The sequence below is a fragment of the Peromyscus leucopus genome, chromosome 12 (assembly GCF_004664715.2).
Source record: "Peromyscus leucopus breed LL Stock chromosome 12, UCI_PerLeu_2.1, whole genome shotgun sequence".
NCBI classification, from domain to species: domain Eukaryota; kingdom Metazoa; phylum Chordata; class Mammalia; order Rodentia; family Cricetidae; genus Peromyscus; species Peromyscus leucopus.
In genome coordinates, this window is record NC_051073.1 from 81,031,165 (window position 1) to 81,057,808 (window position 26,644).

At 37.9% G+C, this 26,644-nt stretch overlaps 1 protein-coding gene across 8 annotated transcripts in view; it reads left to right on the forward strand.

Moving 5' to 3' along the window:
* Positions 1-26,146, forward strand: part of Fgd4 (FYVE, RhoGEF and PH domain containing 4) — a 201,445-nt gene extending 175,299 nt beyond the window's left edge. For 7 of the 8 annotated variants that reach the window (XM_028894705.2, XM_028894700.2, XM_037209960.1 and 4 more), the window contains 6 exons: positions 9,001-9,031; positions 9,643-9,735; positions 10,011-10,136; positions 15,264-15,404; positions 19,341-19,481; positions 20,598-26,146. In XM_028894705.2, the coding sequence (XP_028750538.1) occupies positions 9,001-9,031; positions 9,643-9,735; positions 10,011-10,136; positions 15,264-15,404; positions 19,341-19,481; positions 20,598-20,855 (790 nt within the window). In that variant the 3' untranslated portion in view covers positions 20,856-26,146. The remainder of the gene's footprint in view (positions 1-9,000; positions 9,032-9,642; positions 9,736-10,010; positions 10,137-15,263; positions 15,405-19,340; positions 19,482-20,597) is intronic. The other variant, XM_037209958.1, reaches the window with a different exon arrangement.
* The last annotated feature ends 498 nt before the right edge of the window (positions 26,147-26,644 follow it).

The following is a 26,644-nucleotide window of genomic DNA, read 5'->3' on the forward strand; positions in this document are numbered from 1 at the left end:
TTACAGTCATATGACCGAAAGATACTCCCACATCCTATTACAGTCATATGACCGAAAGATACTCCCACATCCTATTACAGTCATATGACCAAAGATACTCCCACATCCTATTACAGTCATATGACCAAAGATACTCCCACATCCTATTACAGTCAGATGACCAAAGATACTCCCACATCATAGTCAAATGACCAGAGATACTCCCACATCCTATTACAGTCATATGACCAAAGATACTCCCACATCCTATTACAGTCATATGACCAAAGATACTCCCACATCCTATTACAGTCATATGACCAAAGATACTCCCACATCCTATTACAGTCAGATGACCAAAGATACTCCCACATCATAGTCAAATGACCAGAGATACTCCCACATCCTATTACAGTCATATGACCGAAAGATACTCCCACATCCTATTACAGTCAGATGACCAAAGATACTCCCACATCATAGTCAAATGACCAGAGATACTCCCACATCCTAATACAGTCATATGACCAAAGATACTCCCACATCCTATTACAGTCAGGTGACCAAAGATACTCCCACATCATAGTCAAATGACCAAAAGATACCTATCAGTAGCTTGAGGAATCAGCCTCCAGCTACCTCCAGGGTATGCAAAAAAAAAAAAAAAAAATCCATGAAGGCAGTGAGGGCTTAGGAAAAATTCTTATCTGAGAGCTAGACTTTTTCCTATCTGAGGGGGGAAAATAAGGAAACACACACAATTTCTGCTAGTAACCTAACAAAAAAGGAACAAGCACATGCTTTTCTGATGGTGACCTTCTCTTTTGCTTCAACTTAATCTCTCTTTCTTGGCAATCTCTATTTTCACACAGTTACATTCTTTATGTACATACATCTTTTCACATGGCTGTGCATACATTGCTCTTCTACATCTCTTTTCTACACAGCTTCATCTTCCTTGTCTCCACACAGTTAGAAATCTCCACACAGCCACAGCTAAACATCTCATTTACACAGCTCCCTCACTATAGAGCACTTTACACAGATCCTAGGCACAGCTCCTCTGTGTAGCAGCAGCACTTTCACACAATGCTCTCACACTCACTCACACACACTTCTTCTAGATTATTCATTCACTCTTTCACCCACTCACTCCCTCACACTTCTCACGCTTCTTCATCTCTCACACAGCGCGCGCACGCACACACACACACACACACACACAAACTTCTCTCATGCTTCTTCATCTCTCACTCAACACACACACACACACACACACACACACACACACACTTCTCTCATGCTTCTTCATCTCTCACTCAGCACACACACATACTTCTCTCACATAGCTCTACATAGATCACAACCAAACTCTGGACAATTATAAGTTACATTTTCAGGGCCCTACTAATTCTCATAACACAAGATAAGTCACATAGTTTCTCTTAGGCTAGTGATGTCACGTTGACCCATACACATAGCTCTAAGTTGATGAGGGGATCTCAGACAGTAAACAATTGGCTGAACCTTGAGCCTGAGACTGTGACTACATGCAAAAAGTCAATTACCAATAAAGTTATGTCTAATAAAGTTGCTTCTATCCTGACCTTGAAACAGCAACAAACAACACCTGGGAAATTGACCTCATGTATTTGTCTCCAGGGCAACCAGCCTGCTTTGAATCTGCTCTAATGTCCAAAATGAGCTGTCTGTGTAAAAAGCTGTCTTTGTGACTGAGAATCCTATGTCAGTCTAAGTAATGTAAAATATAGGCAGAAATCATCTTCCTGACCATTCATGGCTATATGTATACCCAACAAGTATAAAGCACACCATCAAAGGGCTATGGAAAGAACCCCACCGCTGTTCTTATTCGGGAGGCATAGCAGTGGCACCTGAAAAAGTTATGGACAGAAAACAACCAATCATCCACAGTCAATAACCCCACAGCATTGCCAAGTGCCCCCCCTACAGGGAATCATGCATCTGGTGAGTCGACTTGTTAAACACTAGTTGTCCCTGCTGTACAACTAGTACATTCCCACAGATCCCTGCATACTCCCTCTTTTCGGTTTGATTTAAGAAAAGAAGCACGTGAATCTCTCTTAGGGCAGTAAGTAATATGAATAATTAAAAGTTTGAAGATGATTGGAAGACTGACAAGCAATTATTGTAATTATTTTGAAATTAATAAGAATCAATAACCTATATTGATATTTAATCAATATTTATAACCAATAATCTATAATCAATAGCCTATAGTTATAATCAATAATCAATATTTGTAATTTGTAATCTATATTGATGGCAAACTGGGGACCAGTTAATATGACATCATGTTGTGAGTGTGTCTAAATATTTTGAATTTGAATATCATAGAATAATAGTTTTTTCTAGAACATTAACTTTATCTGTTAATCTTGGATCAGTTTCTTTTTGAGCATCTAAAGGCAATGAAATATTTTTAGATAAAGAGTTTACCAGAATAATGGTGTGTATTTGCTGAATCAAGCCTGTGGCTGAAGCTGACAAGTATCTTAAAACTTTTAATCAAAGCAATTAATAAACCAGTTTGGCTATGAGGGGGCAGTTCCAATCTCTCTCAGTACATATATGGTAAGATTTCCATAACAGAACAGTTGTTAGAAGTACATATCAAGACTGTATGTCAAAGTATACATCAGGATCGTGGACAGAATTTACACAATCAATCACAGAACGTGTTTTAAGGGCAGTCCAGACCCTAAGCTGGAGAGTTCAGCATAGAAAGGGTTAAGTGACAAAGGGGTGTAGAAATCACTCATGGTTGCTTCCTGCTGATAGGGGAGGGAAGCTGGGGTTCCTGAAGGCTGGAATGCAGTAGAAACCTGGAAAGAGCAGGCTGTTTCATTTGTTGTCCAGGCCCTGTGGGACAATCTGGGGCCTGGAGCATGTAGGCAACTTTGGTCAGTCTGTAATCTTTAATTGATTAGGAATCTGCTGGAACAAATATATATTAGTGGCAGAACATGAAGCTAAGGAATTTTAGAGAGGAAACTTTTTTCTTAGGTGCACATTTTGATTTTTAAGTGCAGGGTCCTGGTAGATGAGAAAAGAGAGTTCCAATAAATTCAGAGAGAGAGAGAGAGAGAGAGAGAGAGAGAGAGAGAGAGAGAGGAGGGAGGGGAGGGGAGGGGAGGGGAGGGGAGGGGAGGGAGGGGAGGGGAGGGAGGGGAGGGGAGGGGAGGGGAGGGGAGGGAGGGAGGGGAGGGGAGGGGGAGAGGAGAGGAGAGGAGAGGAGAGGAGAGGAGAGGAGAGGAGAGGAGAGGAGAGGAGAGGAGGAGAGGAGGAGAGAGGAGAGAGGATGTTCCTTTAAGGAATAGGCTGGTAAGGAAACAAACCGTAGCTTGATAGTACTTTTCTCAAGTTTATCTCAGGCTGTAGGTATCCGTGGGTTTAGAGCTCCTGAAGTTTATAAGAACTTTCTGGAAGAAACAAAAATTCCAGACAAATTAGCATTATTATTGTTTGTGGTTATTATAATAGTGGTGGTATTTGTCAGAGCCAGATTGGTAGTTTATAAGGATTTTATTAATTAATGTTAAAACTATCAACCTTTGGAGTCTCAATGTAACAGCAGAATAGCCTTTTCATCCTCAGACCATCATAAGTTGCTTTTACACATCCCAGTAACTTACATTTCATGTATTTTAAGTTACTTTCTTTCTTCCTAAAACTTTCTTTTTATATCCCTAAACCTAAAACCTTTACATCATAGACCTCACTTTGCCCATACTCAAACCCTCACAACTTACTTAAACTTTAAACTTCCACATTTTTATATCTCAGACTACTTCCTCAGACCCAAAATAGCACTTAACCCTCATGACTTGCTTAAGCCTTCAAATTTTTACATCTTAAAATCATATCTCAAACCTTCACAACTTACTTAAACCTTCGTATTTTTATGTCTTCCTTGTCCTTTTTCTATCTAATTCCTCAGGAACTAGTGTCAAGTGTTGAGATAAAAGTGAAAATGCGGGAAGCTTCTTTTTGAATTTCCAGTTGGCATACCGAGTTTTGCTAGTGTGCAGGCAGATAGCCAAGCTGTTTGTTCTCTCTTGCTACTGCAAGCTGAATTCCAAGCAGCAAGCAGTTTTCAAGTTAACTCTTTTCTTTCTGGAAATGTTGTAAGAGACATGTTTTCTCTTCCTGTTTCTGTATACCAGCACTGTTTTAAACTCTGTTTGACTCATTCTGAGGGGAAGAACATAAGGAAACTAAAAAACTATGACTAGAGGATTGTCTCTTCTTATGTACAATCCCCAGGGAAATTGTCATATTCTAGACAACTCTCTCTAAAAAAAAACTACCTCTCTAAAAATAACTATGATTACTCACCCTTATTTCTCTGACAATCACTAGTCGGACTGCAGCTCCAGATGAGTGAGAGCCTCTTTGTGGCGACCATTACAGGATTGTCTCTTATGTACAATCCCCAGGGAAATTGTGGCACTCTGGACAACTCCAGAGAAACCTGCCTCTCTTCCCCCTAGACAGGTTCCTTGATTATTTTCTACAAAAACCTGTATCAGGCACCAGATATAACTGACTTGTACATTCCCATGGCCCCCTGCAGATACCCCCACATCATATTCAGTCATATGACCAAAAGCAACCCCCCACCTCATATGCAGTCAGATGACCAAACAAACATGCAGGACAAAGAAAGGAATACAAAAGCTGCAAGAGAAAGAAGAGGAGTCACGTGTACAGAAAGGCCAATAGCTGATTATTCAGAAATTTTTAAAAGGAAAAAGGCTTAAAAATACGTATTTCAAGTTCTGAAAGACAACAGCTGCTAAGCCTGATGTATTGAAGGAAAAAGAAAAAAGTTTCCATGTTAAAAGGAGGCAAATAGAAAAAAACAGAATCTATTTCCAATAAAATGAAGTAAGTTCTACATTTTTAAAAAGGGCAAATATAATTTATGACCTTAACCCAATGCGCTAAAAGTAACACCTGAGACTGAAGAGGATGAACACCTCTAAAATGCCACTGGAGAAAAATAAACAATTCTAGAAGAGTTATGCAAATAAAACATAAAGCACAAAATAACCAGAACTAATATGTACTATAATAACTGAATATTAATGTTGTATTTCCCCCTATAAAATGTACAGACTAGCAGAATAGATTAGAAAACTCTAGGTGCAACTTTTTGCTGCCACTAAGAAACATATCTCACATCAAAGATAGACACCACCTTGGAAAGGGATGGGAAGGGGTGTTCCCAGCAGTGGAGGCAGGAGACAAGCAGCACAGCTGTTCTAATTTCAGACAAAATAGACTTCCAACAAACGCTAGTCAGACATGTGATGGTCACTTCAAGTGAATTAAACATTAAAATCAAAATCTCTGTTTACAATGGAAATGCGAAGTCAGAGTTTTTATACTAATGAAAACTGGCTCAAAATATTTGTAAATAAGAAGGATGCTTGCACACTGAAGGTACAGTAAATGAGCTTGATTGTAGTAAAATATCCTACCAATCTAAGAAGTGGAAAGTACAGACTTAGTGAGATGGATTTTCAAATGAACTAGTTTCTGGAATTAATTGACTTTACTGAGCCAAAGTGAGTATGCATTCTTCATCTATTAATTTAACGCTTTATAATATCTTGTAGCTATAAACAAACAAAAAGGATAAAAAGTATTGTTTTGTATAGTTTTTAGACAGTTTCTATTTCATTTGGTTTTTAGACAGTGATTTTTGGTTGCTAAATAGAAATTTTAAATATAGTAACAAATTAAGCAAAAGAGTAAATAAATCTTTCCTGACTTTAAAAACAAAACACTAATAAAGTCTTTGTCTGCATTTTAAAGACTGATAAATAATTTTACTTCCAGAACAGTAGAATTGGGAAACCAGCAAGGCTGACTGAAGCCTCCCTTTGGGAGATAATGTGGAGTCTGCCATGTTGGTCAGCAGAGGTTCCACCAGAGTTTTCTGCAATATCATACTGCTCAATAAAAATAAATGCTGGAAAGATGGCTATCAGCTCTGAGAAGACAGGGCCACAGGGCCATACTGTCATTCTCAGTAGCCTAAGGAATCCTCCTAATGTTGGAGGGACCTCAGCTCATAGCAAACTGGGACTCATGACTTCAACCAGAAGAGATTCAAGACTAACCAGAACAAAGCAGAGTTGGTTTTATTAAAAAGTAATGGATGCCGGGCGGTGGTGGCGCACGCCTTTAATCCCAGCACTCGGGAGGCAGAGCCAGACGGATCTCTGTGAGTTCGAGGCCAGCCTGGGCTACCAAGTGAGTTCCAAGAAAGGCGCAAAGCTACACAGAGAAACCCTGTCTCGAAAAACCAAAAAAAAAAAAAAGTAATGGAGATAAAATAATGGAGACACACTCAGGAGCATGGGCATGGGTTTCTCAAAAAAGTCACAGAAAGTAAAACATAACCAAATGTAAGTGTGGGCTTCCCAAGCAAGACTTCCAACCAAGTGTCATACATTAACTCTCTATGCCATTTGAAAGTGGTAAGAAGCCTTTTTATTCTTTTCTGTCTTTGTTTTCTAATAAGTGACATATAGGGTGGCTTCAAATACACCTTGAAAGGAATTATAATCTGATAAAGTAAAGTCACAGGCGCCCAGTCTGCACAAGGGATTTCCCTATAACTGGGTTTTTTAATGTGATTCTTAGAATATTGTAGGTTTACAGGTAGTAAGAGAAAAGGATCTTCACCAGCTGATGTTGCTGGAGTCCTTGCTTCTCTGCTGGCGAAACATTTCAACCAGTCTCTGGAGTCAGAAGCTTGCTTTACTGCCATGTGACTTTAACGTTCCCTGTCTTTGCGTCCTGCCAGTATCGTGTGTACATGTTGGAATGAGGACTTGGCCCCAGCTTACCAAAGGTGCAAAGAAACACTTTGACATCCTTCAAAATCCCTCAATTTAAAGTTCTGACTTAATTCAGAGTCCACTCAAAAAGATTTTCCAAGTTTGATATAAGCTTTCTACAAGGGAGAGGAAATGCAGTTTTTCCTTAGTGTGCAAAAAGGAAGTTGAGGTAAACTTACCCCCCAAGGAAAATTGTTAGACTCTATAGCCCCTGAGTCTGGGAAACCCCTTCCTGCGTGATTGACAGTGTTTGATGCTCTCCTTCATTTGGTTAGGTATGGCATTGCATGAGCCTTTAAGGAAGAGGCAAACAGAATTGTTTAGCAAAGGAAATGCTAAGTGGTTCCCCCAAGACCCTGCAAAGATCTTTTGCTTTTCTTTTATTTTTTTTAATTTAATCATAAATAACAACAGATTTGGGGGTTTTATTTTGTATAATTTCATACATGAGCACTGTATCTACATCACTCCCGCTGTTCCTTCCACTATCAAACTACTCCCATGTCCCATACTCTGAAATTCACCATGGGCTCTTCTTTGATACATATGTATATGTAAATATGTGAATATATTTGTGTGTGCAAGCACAAGTGTGCATGAACAAATATACAAACAACCTGAGTCCATTTAGCATTACTCTGTGGCACAGGTAAGTATTGTTATTCTCTAGTGTGTATGTTTACCTTGGACATGACACAGGTATTTATTGTCATCCTCTTAGAGTTCAAAGGAGTGTCTTCTTCATATTCTATGTCCAGGAACTCATCTAGGTAGTTCTCATTAGAGAACACTTCCATGGGACTAGTGATTTGGTAGGAGACATGTTGCCTTGGTCATTCATATTTTTTGTTTGTTTGTTTCTGCAATTTGATCTGGACACGTGAACTCCTTTCTTCAGCTACATGTCTGATGTGAGAATCTGCCCTTCCTTAGATTATGCCAGTGCATGAGCTATATGACAAGAGCTAGCCCAGATAAAGGTGGTGGGTAAGCTGTTTACTTGAACCAGGCAAAGATGGCTCCCAAACCATGGGTCTGATGCTGGGCAATGGTGTAATGATGGCAGCAGGTTGATGGCAAGATGGGAGAGGAAAGCAGCGTCTCACCAGTCAAAGGTTATTCATGGACACAATGGGCTCCATAGATATGCAATGAGGCTATGGGTGGATATGGTGACTGGTGTGGTGAAGGATGGGACAGGAAGAAGAAACTTACTAGGCAAAGTGAACAGACCTGGTTCTCTGCTAGAGCTAAGCTTGTAGGTATGCACGCCTGTCTCATCCCTGCACTGTGGAGTTTTTTTCCACTTAAGATGTGGGCTGTGGGTTTGTAGTGTTATATTGTACTGAGATATGTTCCCTCCAGTTCTAGTCTCTCTAGGGCTTTTATCATGAAGACATGTTAAATTTTGTCAAAGGTTTTTTCTGTATCTATTGAACATATGATTTTTGTCTTTAAGTCCATTTATATGATTTACTACATTATTGACCATGTATATTGATCTAAACCTAAATCTCTGGGATGAAGCCACCTAGATCAGGATGGGCAGTCTTTTTGATATATAACTGTATTTTATTTACAAGAGAGAATTTTTACATCTGTATTCATGGAGAATATTGGCCTCTAGTTTTCTCTTTTTTGTGTGTTTATTTACCTGATTTTGATATTGTTTTGCTTTAATAATTTAACAAATTTTGCTTGTAGTTCTTCTTTGAAAGTCTGGTAGAATTCTGCTGTGAATCCATCTGGATCTAGATTCAGGTCATTTTTAAGATTATAACAATAATCATAATGTTTCCTGAGATGTTAGTGGTTTTTAGTTGTCATATGTTCTTAAAATTATAATATTATCTTTGATTTTCTAGTATGTCAAGCATACAGAATCGTCTGGTAGGTCCAACTAGACATGGTTGTTAATGCCATGGTTTGCTTTCAAAGTGAGTGGGTACCAAAGGTAGACCGCAGTCTGGTCCTGTATTAAGAAGAACTAGAGTCTCTTTAATTATTTCCAAAACATTCCTGTGTCTTATAGGAATCCAGAGTGACATTAAAACATGCTTTCATTTACAAGTTGTAATTCTTAATGTTTTCTTCACTCGTTTTTTTTTCTTTGTTTCTCTTTTAGTTCTGAACAAGACAAAGAAGAATGGATCAAGGTAACTCTTTTACTCTCGTTTTCATTTTTTGGACCTCTCTGCATAAGAAATGTACACATCAGGGCCTGGAGAAATATCTTGTGGTTAAGGTCACTTGTTACTCTTGCAGAAAATGGATTTAATTCCCAGGACTTATGTGGTGGTTCACAACCATCCCCAACTCCAGTTCCAAGGATGCAATGTGTCTCCTCACCTCCGTGGACACCAAGCATACATGTGGCACAAAATACATACATCAGGCAAAACACTCATAGAATAAATTTTAAAAAAGAAAAATACACAGTTAGGTTTTGTTTTTGTTTTTGTTTTTGTTTTGGGGGGTGGTGGTTTGAGACAGGGTTTCTCTGTGTAGCTTTGCGCCTTTCCTGGAACTCGTAGACCAGGCTGGCCTTGAACTCACAGAGATCTGCCTGACTCTGCATCCCGAGTGCTAGGATTAAAGGCATGCGCAACCACCACCCAGCCATAGTTAGGTTTTTTATTACATACTATAAGAACAAGTTCATTTAACTTTAAAGATGATTCTCATTATAGTTATTTATGTGACAAAGCATATTTATTAATGTGTATACGATATTGTAATGTATGTTTTGATTTAATTTACCTTTTAGGCCCTTCAAGAGACTATTGATGCTTTTCAACAAAGGCATGAAACCTTCAGAAATGCAATTGCAAAGGATAATGACATGCACCTAGAAGTGTCTGTAAGTTCTTAACTTTAAGATCCTCTATCTCTGTATTCTCAAAAACACTGTCTAGTCATTCTATTAACAAACCCTCTCCCTTGCAATACCAGAATTGGTGATTTAGAGATAATATCATTCTCTCTTAGCTGGATATAGTGGTAAGTGCTTTGAAAGTTTCACTTCCTTTCCTAGATCTTGAGTATCAGAACATGGTTTGAACAGCATTGGTAACATGCTATTTAAAAGGTATAGTATTTTTTTCTATTAGAAGTGAACCTGTCTTTCTCATTTAGACTGCTGAGCTAGGAAAGAGAGCCCCAAGATGGATACGTGATAATGAAGTGACAATGTGCATGAAGTGCAAGGAGTCCTTCAATGCCCTGACAAGAAGACGACATCACTGCCGGGCGTGTGGACATGTGAGTGTGGTACTTGGTCCTTACAGTTGCTGGTGACTATATAGCTGAAATAAAATCATCAGCGTGAAACAAAGAAAGCATTAGCAATCATTCAGTAAGCCTGTTTTGGAGCTATGTATGAGCAAAGTACTGTGCTTTCCCATGAAGAAAAAGAATATGGTGAGCAAAAATTTCCAGCTTCATGGAGATTACATTGTGAAGAAGAAAATAGATAAGAATTCAAATTAGTATGAGTGGAATAAGAAAGCAACCAGAAAGTTGAATTGGAAAGTATTAGTGATGGAAGATTTCAAACCAGATCTAATTAGACAAAAGAGGGCCTAGCTGAGAGACTGATATTTGCTTAGATGCCTAAAAGGGGAGAACGTCTTCACCCTAGAGGGGAAGCAAGCGGTGCTTTGCACACAAGGAGCTGTACCTACATCTCTGCAGTAGGACAGCCCTGAAGTTGCTAAGGAAAGCCTGTAGCTGGGTACAGGTGCAAGTTCGGGGGAGCGAACTGGGTGGGTTCACCGCTTGGGGCCTGTTAGAGTGAGAAATGAGGGCATCTGAGGTCCATGTTACATTTCTATTGACTTGGACAGAATCATCAACTGAAAGTAAAGAGACATGCCCTCTCCCCTCGCTCACCTACTGTGACTCCTATTGCCCCTGATGAAAACCTGTAAGAGCAGGACACACAGTTTTGTTCTTTGGGATTGGAGACTCTCTCTTCAGACCCCTGTTGTGCTATATGTGGTATTATAGCCCTCCCTGTGCTCTCCCACTTCAGTCTCTCATGGCTGCCTGCGGCCATGATGTTTTAATTCTTCTAATCAAGCTCTTTGGAAGGGCATTTTCATCTCGGCTTCTTTTCTATGAATCTGCCCTTTCCTATAAGTTATAACACATTGGCAATAAATTTACAAATGACTGAGCTAGATAGATCATGTGATAACAGCTGAGTGTAAGAGATGGGTAGATCCAATGGCAAGCCTCAAAAGTGCTATAGGCTTTTGAAAACAAGAAAAGAGCCAAAGATTGAAAGGCCCAGGTGTCAATGCTGAAGTCCACAGAAGTGATTGGTGAGCTAACAGGAAATCACCCTCTACTTGAAGGTAAAGAAGAGTTTGATCCTAGAATGATGGTTTCACACTTTAAGAAGCAGAGAGAAAATAAGAGACTTTCTTAGTATATTCTATAAACAGAGCAGTATTCACAGAGGTGAGGCTGAGAAAATAAGCAAATACTGAGGCACGATGGAGTTAATTCTGTTTGTCTCTGAGATGAGAATGGGTAAGCAAACCTAGTACTGTGGTACCAGCTACTTCCTTTGGTGGCATGGCTGCCTGTCAGTCAGTATACTGAGTGTGACAAGTTGCTTGCTGAAGTGGACATGAATTACTTGGCCTTGGAGTAAACACTAGAAGGGAGACTGGCAAGAGCTGGAGCTAGAAAGGTAGTTGGAGACCAGGCCAAGAGCAAACCTAAGTGACGTGTATGAAGTATAGGGAAAACATTTGTTTCAGTAGTGGGGAAGATAAGGAGTACCCAAGGGTAGCTCTCAACGTGAGGCTCTGGTGACCGGATGTGTAAGGAACCATAAGTGACACACGTGACAGGAAAACAGGTGTGTCTCACTGCTCTTCCTTCATTCTCCTCAGCTGTGGCTTGTTTGCTCTTATTTATTATTTGAATAATTTTTATTTCTAAATTGTGTTTTCTTCTCAATCTACCCGGTAGTTTTTGTTAGTTAGCAGTTTACTTTGCTCAAACATTTCTTGTTTTGGAATATGTATTTTAGAACGTGTATTCAGTAATGCCAGTGTCTGAAGAATCATTGACTAGGAGAAACCACTTACCAGTGGTTTCCAATTGTGCTTTCTGGTGTTTTTGTTGGTTTGTTTGCTTCGGGTGCTTCATTTTGGTGTAGCTCTCCTGTAACTGCATGCCAGCATTTGGTTGGTACTTCATTATGCTTCTTTTGCACATTCTAGAATAATGACTAAGTCTCAGGTTCCCCTTTCCTATGTCAGTCAGGCTCCAAGGACTTTCTCCACCTATTAAATGTGGTTTTTCCTTATTAGCATAACATTACAGTTTCAATTCACTGTTTTTTCTCTAATTTATTTATTTACTGAATAGCTCTGTTTCATTTTTTGTACCTTGAAGAGCCATTTTTAATTCAAAAAAAACTGAACCATTAAAATTGCATTTGCTTTGTATCCATAATCTAGTTCTACTATGGCAGAAAGCTTCTCAGAGAACTAGCTATGAAGTCTGTCTGGTAGAGAGAAGCAAGAATCAAAGCATGCTTAGTAATGGCATTTATTCCATTTATGACTTTTATATGGTCTACCAGTAGTAGCACTATAAACATAACTTTTTTCTGAGTAAGGCATTTATCCAAGAGGTATTTCTGATTGTAACTTAATAATTACATTGTTAACATATAAAAAACAAATATGTATTTGTATATATGTAATTATGTAATGCTACATAATTAGAGCATGATTTGGCCAACCACTGAACTGAATTTCGTTTGGAATATGTGTGAAATGAAGTTAACAGGGTAGGGGAGAGTAGTGGCTTTGGAGGGGCCCTTAAAAAGCCAAGTTGAGCATTGCACTCTTTTTCTTAAGATTGAGTAAACATGTTATGATCTAATGTTATTTGTATGTTAAACACAACAATTTAGATAGATAACTCTTAGTTTATTCTCCTTTATGCTTAAAATTTCTTCCATCTCTTTTCCTGACACTTATATTAAATATATTGAGGCAGATTGTAATCAAAACTACATCAGTGGCAAACATCTATCTCAGAATAAACTATTGATCTTCAAGTTTGCTTAAAATGATTTCCGGTACTGGCATACTTGAACTTTGATCAACAGATAAAAAGCTTGCATGTAGATTATCAAATATGATGATATGATTTGAATATAAAATAGTTGAATTGAGTTTACAGATACATGTATGTCTAGCACAAAACATCCTAAGTAAGTTTGTTATAATTATGAAAAAAACTGTGGTATTTATCAAGGTTGGGTAGAAATTGAACCTGAGACTTTGAACACTAAGTCTGTATTCTACCATTGAGCCACACCCTTAGCCCTTGACCATTTTGGGGTATATTTCAACTGCTATGAATCTATTCCATATTTTTTACTTATAAGCTCATGCATTTTTAAATAGATTTTTATCTACTATAAATATGAGGGAAATGTAATTTCCTAAACAAAAAAACAATTACTTAAACCTAGAAAATTTCTAGACAATTAAAATAATTTGAAAAGCAGCATTGATTCACTCACATGCATTTGCATTATTGTAATCGACTTATTGACATTCTGCAACTGCTGAGTGTGGTGAGCAAAGAATCCCATAACAATCTCCTGTAGAGTTTATAGGAAATGGACAAGTATTCATACAAATCTATAGTTAAAAACTATTCAGTGCTGTAAATGAAAGGGAACTTCAGTGGCAGTGACAAGTCAGGCTCTGTTCTAAACACTGAAGGAACTGTCTTCCAGAAGGAGGAACAAGGGAAACTGAGACTTGCAGGACTGGAGGAGATGGAAGACAAAGGGGCATGGTGCTCTGGGCTGTAGGATAAGGAAGAGGAAGGGAGCATGTGGTGCTTTGGGGATATGAGAGCCAGTGTCGTCAGAGACAGACTGATCACACAGGACACCATAGATTATAATAATGTTTTCTTTAACCAGAAACAAAGGAAAAACTGAAGGGTTTTTGTTTTGTTGTTGTTGTTTTTAAGACAAAGTCTAGCCCTCACTGTCCTAGAATGCTACTCTATGTAGACAAGGCTGGTCTTGAACTCATAGAGATCCTCCTGCCTCTACCTCTATCTCTTATGTGCTGGCACTTAAAGCATGCACCACCATACATGGTTTTAGACTGAAGGATTTTTTCAATGTAAGAGGAATGTATCAAACTCTACCTAAAGAGAGCCTTCTAGCCACTATTTGGAAAATAGATTCTCGTAGACTGTTAGGGTGAAGCCTAAGGATGTGGTAAGGACCAGTCAGGCTATAAGAGTCCGAATGTGAGTGTTAGTAACTTGTATCGAAAACAGACTGAAGAAATACCTTTAGAAGTTAAAGTCAGTGGGACACAATATGATGCATCTGTGAAGGTAGGTGAGTAGTCATTGGAAATGTTCTAAAGGCTGTTAGATGGCTGTGCTGTTTCCTGCGAGAAGTGGGACTATGAGAGGAGATGGATGGATGGTACATTCATGACAAGGGACCTTTAGAGGTCAAAGTGATGTTCAGATTCTGCCACACACATTATTAAAATATGTCATGAGAAAAGGAAGAAACAAAGTGCTAGAGAGGCCCACAGAAATCCACAAAGATACCCCCACAATAAACTGCTGGCAATGGTCGAGAGACAGCCGGAACTGACCTACTCTGGTGATGGGATGGCCAAACACCCTAATAGTCGTGCCAGAAACCCCATCCAACGACTGAGGGATCTGGATGCAGAGATCCACGGCTAGGCCCCGGGTAGAGCTCCGGGAGTCTAATTAGCGAGAAAGAGGAGGGTTTATATGAGCAAGAATTGTTGATAAAGCACAGGGACAAATAGCCAAACGAATGGAAACACATGAACTATGAACCAAAGGCTGAGGGGCCCCCATCTGGATCAGGCCCTCTGAATAGGTGAGACAGTTGATTGGCTTGATCTGTTTGGGAGGCAACTAGGCAGTGGTACCAGGTCCTGGGCTCAGTGCATGAGTTGGCTGTTTGAAACCTGGGGCTTATGCAGGGTCGCTTGGCCCGGCCTGGGAGGAGGGGCCTGGACCTGCCTGGACTGAGTCTACCAGGTTGATCTCAGTCCTCGGGGGAGGCTTTGCCCTGGAGGAGGTGGGAATGGGGGTGGGCTGGGGGGAAGGGGAGGGGGGCAGGAGGGGTGAGAACAAGGGAATCCATGGATGATATGTAGAACTGAATGGTATTGTAAAATAAAAGGAAAAATAATAACATCAATATTTTAACATATTTTGAAATGTTCTTAGGCTAATAAAATGTAACCTTTATATTTAACTTTATCATGTATGTATGAATATTTCCTAATTGTCTTAAGTATAATTATTCATTTTGAATATATTTTTTTATAATTAAAGGTGGTTTGTTGGAAATGTTCTGACTACAAAGCTCAGCTTGAGTATGATGGTGGAAGATTGAACAAAGTCTGTAAAGACTGTTACCAAATAATAAGTGGATTCACAGACAGTGAAGAGAAGAAAAGAAAAGGAATTTTGGAGGTAAACTTAGTCAATTCTTTGTATTTTTAGATAACACTCTCCTGGTCATAAGGAACACAGACAATGTGCTTATTTATTTTTGTTGCATTAGCACCCAGGCTAACAGTGGGCAAGAGTCATGATTTACTTAGTTTGTTGGCCTTGGACTCCTGTCTAATTATAGAAAGTAAGATGGACAGATGTGTGCATGTCTTCTTCGTGGGAAGCTTTCAGTTTCATCATATATTAATGTTGAAAACCACTGCACAAAAATTTTCAAATTTGGATAAATTACTGTTTTATTACCTAAAACACTACTTCAGCTTGCTGTGTTAAAAGACAAGTTCTTTGTGGTGATTTAATAGTCAGAGGCAACAGTTTCATTACTGCATCACTGTCAAAGCCCATCTCCAGTAAATGTGACTCATATTTTAGAGTTAATTCAGACTAAAAGTAGCCTGTATCTGAAGTGAGTTTACATGGAAAGATGTGTTGGCAAAATAAGGATAATTTGTATGGTAAGGCCTTGCGGTGGAAGGTCAGGATCACCTAGAGGTAGGATTAAACTTTTTTTCATCCAAAGCCACAAATATACTTAGTTTCTTAATGTTGAAAAGTCAGTAATTATGTACTGAGCATTTACAAGAAAATATACAAAAGTCATTTGTTAGCTGAGAAAGGATCTTAAACTTCATTGTCCATTTGAGGTTAAATTGTAAGCCCACAAGCTACAATTGTAGTTCTAAATTTTCTTAGGATATAGATATTACTGGTATTGCATAAAGATGAGGCTTTCATGGGCAGGAGGAATGGGGAGGTTATTCTTCATTGGATCACAGGACCACAACCTCAAGGCTTTAATAGGAATAACTGACTAGTGTGACAAAGTACAGTGAGCCTGATACTGTGTTTTTAGAGAAAAGATTTAGGTTGCTTCTATAAAATAAAAAAATCTTTGGCTTTTTAGAAAATCTTATGCTTGGGGAGAAATCATCAATTGGATTAATTCATGTAATCAAACAAAAAATGTCTGAAAGAAGAAAATAAGCATGCCCATGCACACATAGAGCATGTCTGAGCCCTTACCCTACGCCAGCTAATATACTATATACTCTAGACCAGTAGTCAAGCTTTTTGTAAGCAGTTCGGAGGAAACATTTTTTATAGGCCAAGAGGCCAAAACAGGGATTTACAGAGGTATTTTAAGGGAGAAAACAAATTTTTATTGACAAAACTTAAGATATTTAACTCCGTATATTTGTAAATTTTTTCCACTTTTTGTGTGTTTCTTTTGTGTTTGTGTGTCTGTATGTTCTTGCACATGTGTAGACACATGTTTTGAGGTATATGTGCACATGTGTGTTCGTGCATATTGTAGGCCCAAGGCTGACATCAGGAATTATCCTCAATTGCTCTTCCACCTTACTCATTGGGGACAGGGCCTCTCAAACAAACCGAGAGCTCACAAGTATGATGTGGCTAGTCTTGCTAACCAGCCTGCTCCTGGGAGTCCCCTGTCTCTGCCTTCCAAGGCTGGAAGCACAGGCAGGTCGCCATGTCACCTGCATTTGTGTGGGCCTGGGGCCAGGACTCCTGTCCTCACATTTGCAGGGCAAGCATCACCTGCTGAGCCATCTCCCCAACCCTGTAAGCTTCTTTCTGTCCTTTCAAACTGCTACCCCATTGTTCAGATTTTTTTTAGGAAAGAAAGAAACATTCCAAAATATATTATTTAGAATATGAATTTTTAGGATCTGGATTTATAACCTTTTTGAGGTTGGATAGTGTTTCCATCAAGTTGATTATAAACATTAATCTGTTAAATTATTGGCTTAGGGGACATACAAAGCACAGTGGTAGACTGGAGCTGACTTGCAGATTGTCTTTGGTTGATGCTTCTTAAACTACCTAGGGCCACACCTTGAGTATATCCCAAATCATCACTTATCCATGAAAATCAATAATCATGCACTCTCAATCAGAGTTCTCTATTGCAGTGGTTCTCAGCCTTCCTAATGGGGTGACCCTTTAATACAGTTCCACATGTTGTGATGACCTCCAACCATAAAGTTATTTTTGTTGCTACTTCATAACTGTAATTTTGCTACTGTTTTGAATCATAATGAAAATATCTGTGTTTTCCAATGGTCTTAGGTGACCCCTAGGAAAGGGTTCTTCAACCCCCAAGGGCATTAGAACCCACAAGTTGAGAACCACTGCTCTAGAGGAACAGAACTAGTAGAATGAATGTCTGTGACACAATATGGAAGAGGCTGAGAGAACCTGATAGCTATACAGTTCACAACCTTGACAGTTCCGGTTTGGCATTGAAGGCCTGGGCAGTTCTTAGAAAGTTGCTGACCTTGAGCTCAGGTTGGAAATTAAGAAGATAGATTCCAAAGTCAGCAAAAACGACAACTGCAACCATGGGAGACATGCCTTCGCCCACAGGAAGGAGGCAGCTGCGCAGTACTTTCCTCTGGTCTCGCAGTGTCTGAGCTGCTTCCCATCTGAGAAGAAGGGTCTTCTTTCTCTGTCTGGTCATTCCTGGAAGTGCCCAAGCAGACCTGCCCCAAGGCCTGTGTCTTAGTTAATTAATACCAGGTCCGCGTGGGTTGACAGTCAAGATTAACTACCACAAGTACCCTCAAAAAGCCAATAGCTTTTCCTTTGTTGTTTTGTTGCTGTTTTGAGACAGTGTCTCACAAAGCCTAAGCTGGCCTTCATTTTAGCTAAGAGTGACCTTGAACCTCTGATCCTTTTCCCTCCACCTCCCAAGTACTGGGATATAAGCATGCAGTACCATGCCTGGTTTGTGTGTTGTAGTTTGAAGAGCTTGAGAAGAAAATGTTACATTTCTCCAATGACTTACTTTTTGTTTTTTGATGACTTACACTTTTATTGCTAGACCCATATTATATAAGAGGCTACATGTGAAAAACTATTTTTAATTTTATAAATAAAACAGTGAGGATTTGTTTGCTTTCTTTTTGGTGGGGCTTAGGGGGCAGCTGTTTGGTTGGTTTTTTTGTTTGTTTGCTTTCTTTGTGCAAGTACCTATGTTATAGTCTTGATTTGAACTCTGACCTTTTATAGAAAAGTTTACTGACTACTATTCTGAGCACGTATTAGTTGGCACAAGTAAGGCTCCACAGTACATTTACCTGTATATGTGCACGCAGTACATTTACCTGTATATGTGCACGCCCTTATCCCTCTTACATCATTGTGGCCTGTGGACAAAATTGAGTAGCACTACCCTAAGGTTTTTGCTTCTAATAGTTCTAATAGAACAGTTTACTTCTAATAAAGCATTTTAGTGAAATATTTCTGTTTCCCATTTATCTAGTATTTAATCTATTAGTAAGCAAAGCAGAGAGCTAAGTTGCTTTTCACAGGTTTGTTCTTGTGAGATGCTTCTAGTGAGGACAGAGGATTATCAGTCATAGCTTCTAATTACAACCCTGTAAAGACAGAGGTTTGTTGGTCATATCTTGCCTTTTTACTTTATATTCTTGCCTTATTGGAACATAGGGCCATAGGTTCAATGTCTTGATTCAGGCTGACTGAGCTCAAATTCGAGCACACCAAATTCCAAATTTGTAATTCTTGGGGAATCTGATTAAAAACTTTGAGCTTTAGAAACAGTGAAAGCACTTAACTTCTCAGTGTTGGTGTGAAAAATACACATCTCAAGCAAAAAGAAAGTCTATAGTAAATGATCAGTAAATGTTGACTAATTAAGTACAAAGTCTACTAAGTTATACAGAGAGTTAAAGATGACCTCAATAGGTTTTCATCTTACAATAGAGAAAAACTAGTAAATGCAAATATATCTTTTTGGAAGGCAATTCAAGATGTGATATATAAATATATTTTGCTTTATAAATATTTCCTTAAGGCATGTTTCATCCCTATCTGATTTATTATGTTTATTCTTTCCATTGTGTTTTCTAGATTGAATCTGCAGAAGTATCAGGAAATAGTGAGGTGTGCAGTTTTCTCCAGTACATGGAGAAGTCAAAACCTTGGCAGAAAATATGGTGTGTGATCCCCAAGCAAGACCCCCTTGTGCTGTACATGTATGGAGCTCCTCAGGTAACTACGCCATGCGTGTTTGAATGGCATGGCCAGGACAGAGGGAGGCATGTGGACACTGATCCTCAGGAAAACAAAAGAGCTCAGCATATCACTGTGTCCCAACAATTTTAAAAATAATGAAAAGTAAAATCAATTTTATTGATTTAAACTGACAGTTCTTTTCATAGTTGCATATTATTCACTTAATAAATCATTAGTTGCTTTTCCTCTCTTATTTAGTAGGTGTGAGAAAAGGTAAGCTGATTAAGGGACATGGGAGTGAGTAAGCAGGAAATGAAGCAAAGGGAAATAAAGACAGCGAGGAAGCTGTTTGTAATGACAGGAAATGGGAGACGTTCTGTGGTTGGTTTTATTTGTTGATAGTGATAGAGACCTAAGGATAAAGTAGTTTGAAAGGAAGAGGGAGTTTATATAAATCGTGTGTTAATATTAAATTAATACTAAACTTAGTAACAAGTTTTTTGTGAATTGTGTACAGCTAAGCTGGACACCTAGGGTCAACTCAAATGCCAGGTTAGCTTCCAGCACAAGCCAGAGCCTGGTAGATAGATTATTTTCCTTTGAAAGTGAACAACACATAAAGCAATTATATATTCATTCACTTTAAAAATATAAAAAATTAAATTTGTTAGATTTTAGCTTCATCCTACGGCAAGAACTAGTAAATTTCTCTTTTTAGAAAGTCCCTAAAAATGCCAAGGTTTAGATTTTATTCTCCTTTTCTGTTTTTCCTGTCTATAGATAACTTGAATGAATCATTAAAGATAATATCATTATTAATTCTTAGTAATGTGTGCTGGCTTTAAACATTAAGATGCTGTAATTTACCTCCATCTTCCCTCTTCACTAAGTGGAGAACTGCACAGGCTCTGAATGAGCTCCCCATGGGAGCTGCTTTCCTAGCTCCTCAGGCTGTCAGCTCTACTGGATTCATTTTATCTTGTCAACTTTATCATTGACCCCATAGACACTAAAATCTACTCTCTGTCCAAAGAGAGTTCCTAGAGTGAGGATCCGGGGGACAGTGGTCAGGAAGGAGTTGCGCAGGCAAGGACCACATGTAACTCTGTAACAGTAGGTCTTATACTCATGTGTACAATGTCCTTTGCTTAGGATGTCAAAGCCCAGGCGACCATACCACTCCTGGGCTACATTGTGGATGACATGCCCAAGAGTGCAGATCTGCCACACAGTTTCAAACTGACCCAGTCCAAGTCTGTGCACAGCTTTGCTGCAGACAACGAGGAACTGAAACAGAAATGGCTGAAAATCATCCTTCTAGCTGTCACAGGTGAGACACCAGATGGACCAAGTGAGCATCTAGCCAGCTTGAACAATCTCCCTGGACCCAAGAGAAAGTCAGAATGCTAAACTGCAGCAGCTGCCAGTGTGGAGTCTCAAGTAAGACCAATAGCTCAAGACATCCCCAACTCTCCTTCCTCGTCTCTTAGCACTTTATACTGAGAAATATGGTTTCATAAATACATCTTTTGGGGACTTTTTAAATATGTTTGTATACTCTTAGTAAAATCAATGTGCAGAGCTATTCTTCTGTTGAAGTTCTGAAATAATGTGGAAAGTGAAACATTTTTGATAAGCTATTCCTTAACTATGTACGTTGGCCTTGACGGGGTGGGTAACCATGTCAATTGATTGTATCACTACCTGGTTATAATGGGCCTTTCATTTAAGAAATCCTTCAATGTCTTGTTCACTTGTAACAGTGTGAAAGATATACCTCCATGTAACCAAAATAGATCTATGATTTAAAAAAAAAAAGTACAGGGACAGTTTAGAGAGTATTGTATGAACTTGTCTAGTCTCATACTACATTCATGGTTTCTGTTCTTGTACAACACAAAGAAATATAGGTTGCTGATGTTCATACTTTTTGACTTAAGATAATACTGGGTTTTGTAGAATTACTCCTAATAATAAAATATCTAAAATATAAATCAATGTACTTGTATATAGTATTGAAATAAGTATGAACATGTGAGCTTCTCTCTTCAGCTTTAGTTTTGTTTTTACTCTGGTTCATTTTTTAAATATAAAACCTATTTTATCTCTGAACTCAGCACTGTTCTAAAGTTAATAAAAATTTTGGGTAATTTATGTTGAACTGATTGGAATCTAAATGTATTCATATTTTTATAGTAAAAAAGCAGTAATTATGTGATGTAGGATATAGTTTGAATTCCAACAGTATTTTTAGAGTGCTTTTTTTTTTGTTCTATACCTATTTAAAACAGTGCCTCTCTTAGAAGGTGCTATTAATACTTATTTAGATAAAAGATGAGGGTTTAGTTAATGTTAACTAAACATTATTATTTTACCTACTCTGATTATTCTCAACTTAAGTGCACTTTGGTCACTGAGATAAAAAATTGTATGGATTATTTTACATTTTACAATAACATAATTGTCTTAGTAATTTAATGTCAGTGTATACAAAAACTTTCACTAAAACTTGAACTATATAAGACATTTAACCTTATACAGACCTGGGATATGTGGGAAACATTTGTTTAATGTTTAATGTTTTCCTTTCCATAAGACTATTGTGAATGGTAATAATGAACACTTAAGATAACTGTGTGAGCTTTCCTTTTATCAGCTACAAAAGCTTATACATGTGCCAACTTACTTGGGAAAAGGAGTTATTAGGTAGATAGTAGAGGAAATTTATGTTTAATCATGCACTAGAAAAGAGAGCTGAAATCAGTATTGCAGAATCAATGGCAGGTTTCCAGGAGATGCAAAGCATTGAAGAAAGTACAGAATTGTTCTCCCTTTTTTTATCCCACATGGAATCTCAGATGAACTATGGCTGTCTATTATAAATGCTCTTCATTAGTTTGTAACTAAAATGTCATTTTGAATTGACTATTTAACTTTTAATACTTTTCTCAGAGGGTTTTTTTCTCACTTTCCCATACTCCAAGCATTACCACATTTACAGTACTGTTTACTAGGAATCGATAAGAATGTTTCCACTACACACAGTCTTTAAGGGCTACACTTGAGATGTAAGTATGGCTACTCAGAATTTGAGACCACCACATGTTTGTTTATACAGCTCATGCTGCATGAGTAATGTCTCTTGTTTTTCCTACTTCAAAGGAGCAAGAGAACCAACCAGGTTCCCTTCGTCCATGAAATCCCAGACATGATCACTAACATTAAATCATCTACTCAGAGCCACCAGTGGGAGAAACAAAAAGCCAACTTCTTATTCCCTACTAAATGAGGGCCGAAAAAAAAAGAAAAAAGAAAGAAATTGTACATTGTTTTTCTTTCCTAGTTGTCTGCATTGATGCCGCGTTTGGGTGGGAGAAAGAGACAGGTGTGCAGGGTACCTGTTGACAAAAATAAACAGCAGCTAGACTTGTTACTTTACTTTTCATATCTCAAGAAAAGAGAAGCAGTAAAAATGTAGAATGACTATCAAAATAAAAATAAATATTTTGTAAATATAAATAGAATAATGAATGAGATATTCCACTTAGAAGATTTATGTCAGATTATTTTAAAAAATATATTTGATCAGCAAGAAGACTCATATTTGCCTACCAGCAAATTCTTGAATAGAAGTAATGTGGATAGATATTCAGTGTTGTTTAACTTAGATTATTGAAAGAATACTCATAAGAAGGATGTTAGCATGCTCTTATTGTTCATTAAATAGGGATGTTAGTGCCAGAAGAGGATCTGTGGCCATCGGGTGCCACCTTTACCGCCCTCCCCACACTCTTAGCCAAGCACAATGAGCAGCTGCCCCCATCTCACTCTCAAAAGAATCACTGATGTTTTCAGTAGGAGGATTAAGAAAAGTAACAGAGTAGTAATATTAGTTACTTGCTAAAAATTCAGCTCTGGGGCTAAGGAGACTTCTATGCAAGGATGAGAAACGGAGTTCGGTCAGATCTCCAGAACCCACACAAAGGCCAGGTGAGCATGGCCCAGCACAGCAGAGGCGGGGACAGGAGACCCTGGTGCAGGTTCGCTGCCAGACAAGCCAAAGCAGTGGTACAGGTGCAGCAAGTCACCTTGCCTCGGTGAGGTAGAGAGGTACCAAGGGAGTCACCTGACCTGAAACTCAATCTCCACACATATGCTCAACTACCTAAGTATATGGGAACTAATGCATGGATAACGTGCACTTATCCACATATTCAAAAATTTAAATAAACTCTAATCCAAGAGGTAATTAGAATAGTTAACCTCTTTCTGAGATAACTGAGGTTTCACGATAAATTGAACCTGAAAATATAAGTTACTTTCTTATTCAAATAAATGTTCTATATGGTTCTTAATTTGTTGTTTCCTCTAATTCAATGCTTTCAAAAGTCATCTTCAAGAGAAGTGTCCTTGCAAACTTAAGAAAGTATTTATTTGATAAAACCATTATTCATTTAAAGCATTCCACTTTTGTTGAAAGTCTACCATTTGGTAAAAGTGAGATGTAGTGCATACTTTTATCTTGAGTTTTTTAAAATGGAGTTCAATAATGGAAAATACCACTAGCCACTTTTGTAATAATGGCAAGCAATAAAACTCTCCAGGTATGAGTTTATGCTAAAAGTTGAAGGCCCTAAGCCACAGCATATAGAGAACCAGCTTCCTAGGAGTGACATGGTAATTGAAATTGCTGAGCACGGGAAAGAAAGAACGGAAGCCATTGTTCCATGGTTTCAGATACTATCAACTGTGTTTTAGTTTTACCAAGAATATGTACTATCTTCATTGGGTAAACTACACCAATTATTTTTAATTATAAAAATTAACCTTGTAAATGTTTCCTGTGGAATTTTCTAAACAGAGTATTTGTTGCAGTCACAACTGTTTAAAGAAAAAAAAAATCTGTAAATTCTGCGGTACTTCGGGGTTATTCAAGAGTCATTGATCCTTCTCAAAGCCTTTTCCCAAAAATACTTCTGGGGTTCATGATTCTGTTTTTCCTTCTCCTCCTTGTTGAGATAGAAATGGTTTCTCTCCTTCAATTATTTTCAATTATCATTTGTTTATCTCCAAAGCCTTAAGTTATTCAGAGCTTTTTGTCTGCAATGCATTGTTAATCATGAGCTCTCTGCAGATGTTGTCATAGCAAATGAGCAGAAATAAGAGCAAATAACTGTCTAGGAAGCACAGGTCTTGTTTCAGCAGTTATCTCTGGTGTTATACAGAGTAGAAAGTAACTTTACTTTCCTACATCACATGATGTTCCTGTTAATAGATCGAAGATAAGCACATGGTATTTATAATCTAAAATCTGAAAAACAAGAAAATCTTTGTATTTTCTTTCTTTAATGTTATGTTCTTCAAGTGTATGAATATATGAACTATGGCTAAAGAGTTCCTCTTGTTAGAATTATGTTGATATCTATAGTGGATCCTATAACTTCTTCATTCTTAGTTTCATTAGAATCAAATTACTTTTTATTTTAATATAACTGCTGAGCTATAGGTTCCCTAGATTTTAAAAAAATGAGTATTAGACCACTTGCTCTATCTAAAAGCCCCATCTGTGATTTTATATGTATAAATGTAAAAAATATTACTCTTCAATTCTCACCAAAGGAACAAAAGTTATGTATGTAAATTTTAATTTAAGTGTTTTAACAAAAATTATTCACAGGTATTCAATATTATAATTCTTCTTTACACATGCCCCTCAATCTTCCCAGGTTACAGGAAGAGACAATGTTGCTTTTGTTGCAGGTGTAGAGAGAGGAATGTGGTTAGCAGCAGAAGCAACAGAAATGAATAGATGTGGGTAAGCGGACTGCTGGTCTCCAGGGAAGAGCAACATAGCAGAACACTGAGCTGCTCACGGGAAATCAAGTAGAAGATATCCATGTACTTGTTTGTTGATGGAATCCTTGTACCCAGGCTTTGGCCTTAGCCTCTAAATTATAGATGACACTATCTTATTATTACTTTCTTTTTCCTTTAAGCTTTTAAAAAAAATTTCTGCTGGTTTTGACTCTAAATTCAACTCTCTAAGCTAAGGGCATGGCCAAATGCTGTGTCTTTTATGTACTTCAAGATAAAATAAAGCATGGCTTCTACAAGACAGTTAATTTGTTGGGGGAGCATCCCTGGAAGTTGCAAGAAGGTTTTCCTTTGTCCTGAAATTAATTTTGGTCAATTTAGTAAAATATCAAGTCATATTTTAATATATTTTAATAAGCAAATGCTAAATACAAAGTAAAGACATGTTTGGGGACAAGCAGGCCATGGAGCCCATTGCGACACAGAATTGCATTGTGTGTTATGGTTTATGAGAACTCAAATGTATCATAGGTACCATTAGCATATAATCATTCACATATAAAACCAAACTGGTATTTCATCTTTTAAGAGACAATTAACTGTTATTTAAAAATAAGTATTATCTTGATTTTTCTTTTGACATGATGACTGAGTTTGAAAGGGCATATCAGAATATTATAGTTGACGCTAATGTGAAAAAATAAACACCCAATTTTCCAGTGGTATGAATGTAAAATACTTGGACATAGTGTATATATAGTGTAACATCTGTATATTTGATCATAAAGTCAGGTAATTGAAAACATTGTAAAATTAAATCCTTCAATTCTTGTTAAATATGAAACATTTGTATCTTGTAAATAAAGATCCTTAAATTGGTTCTGGAGCCTTGACTGTTATTTCCACTAGGACTATGTGTATTCAGTATTCATGATTTTGATTTTCTGATCAGATAAAAGGTTATTCCAACAGGATATTGATACTTCTAGATTCTCCTCATCAAAAATCCTAAGAAACTTTCAACTGTGATGTCACAAGTAAAACTTTTCCAGAGATCACATTTTTTTATAAGTTTATCAGCTTTTTTAGGCCATAAATAATTCACAATTTATTAAACACTATATAAAAGCAATTGGCCTCAGCTAAAGGATTGCTTACAATGAACACAGCTCTGGGCTCTTCAACATTGCTTGTTTGGATTCATGGTTTTTCTGGGTGGAATATGTAGAGAGCACCAGTGTGTGATAATTAAGGGCTTCTCAAACTTTGTTCAAGGCATAGTGTTAAAATGAAGACTGTGACTTAGCAGGCCCACAGCACAGTGTTAACTGTCCTCGATCGGGCTGCTGCTCCTCAGAAGAATATCAAGAGTAAGAAAGGCTTTG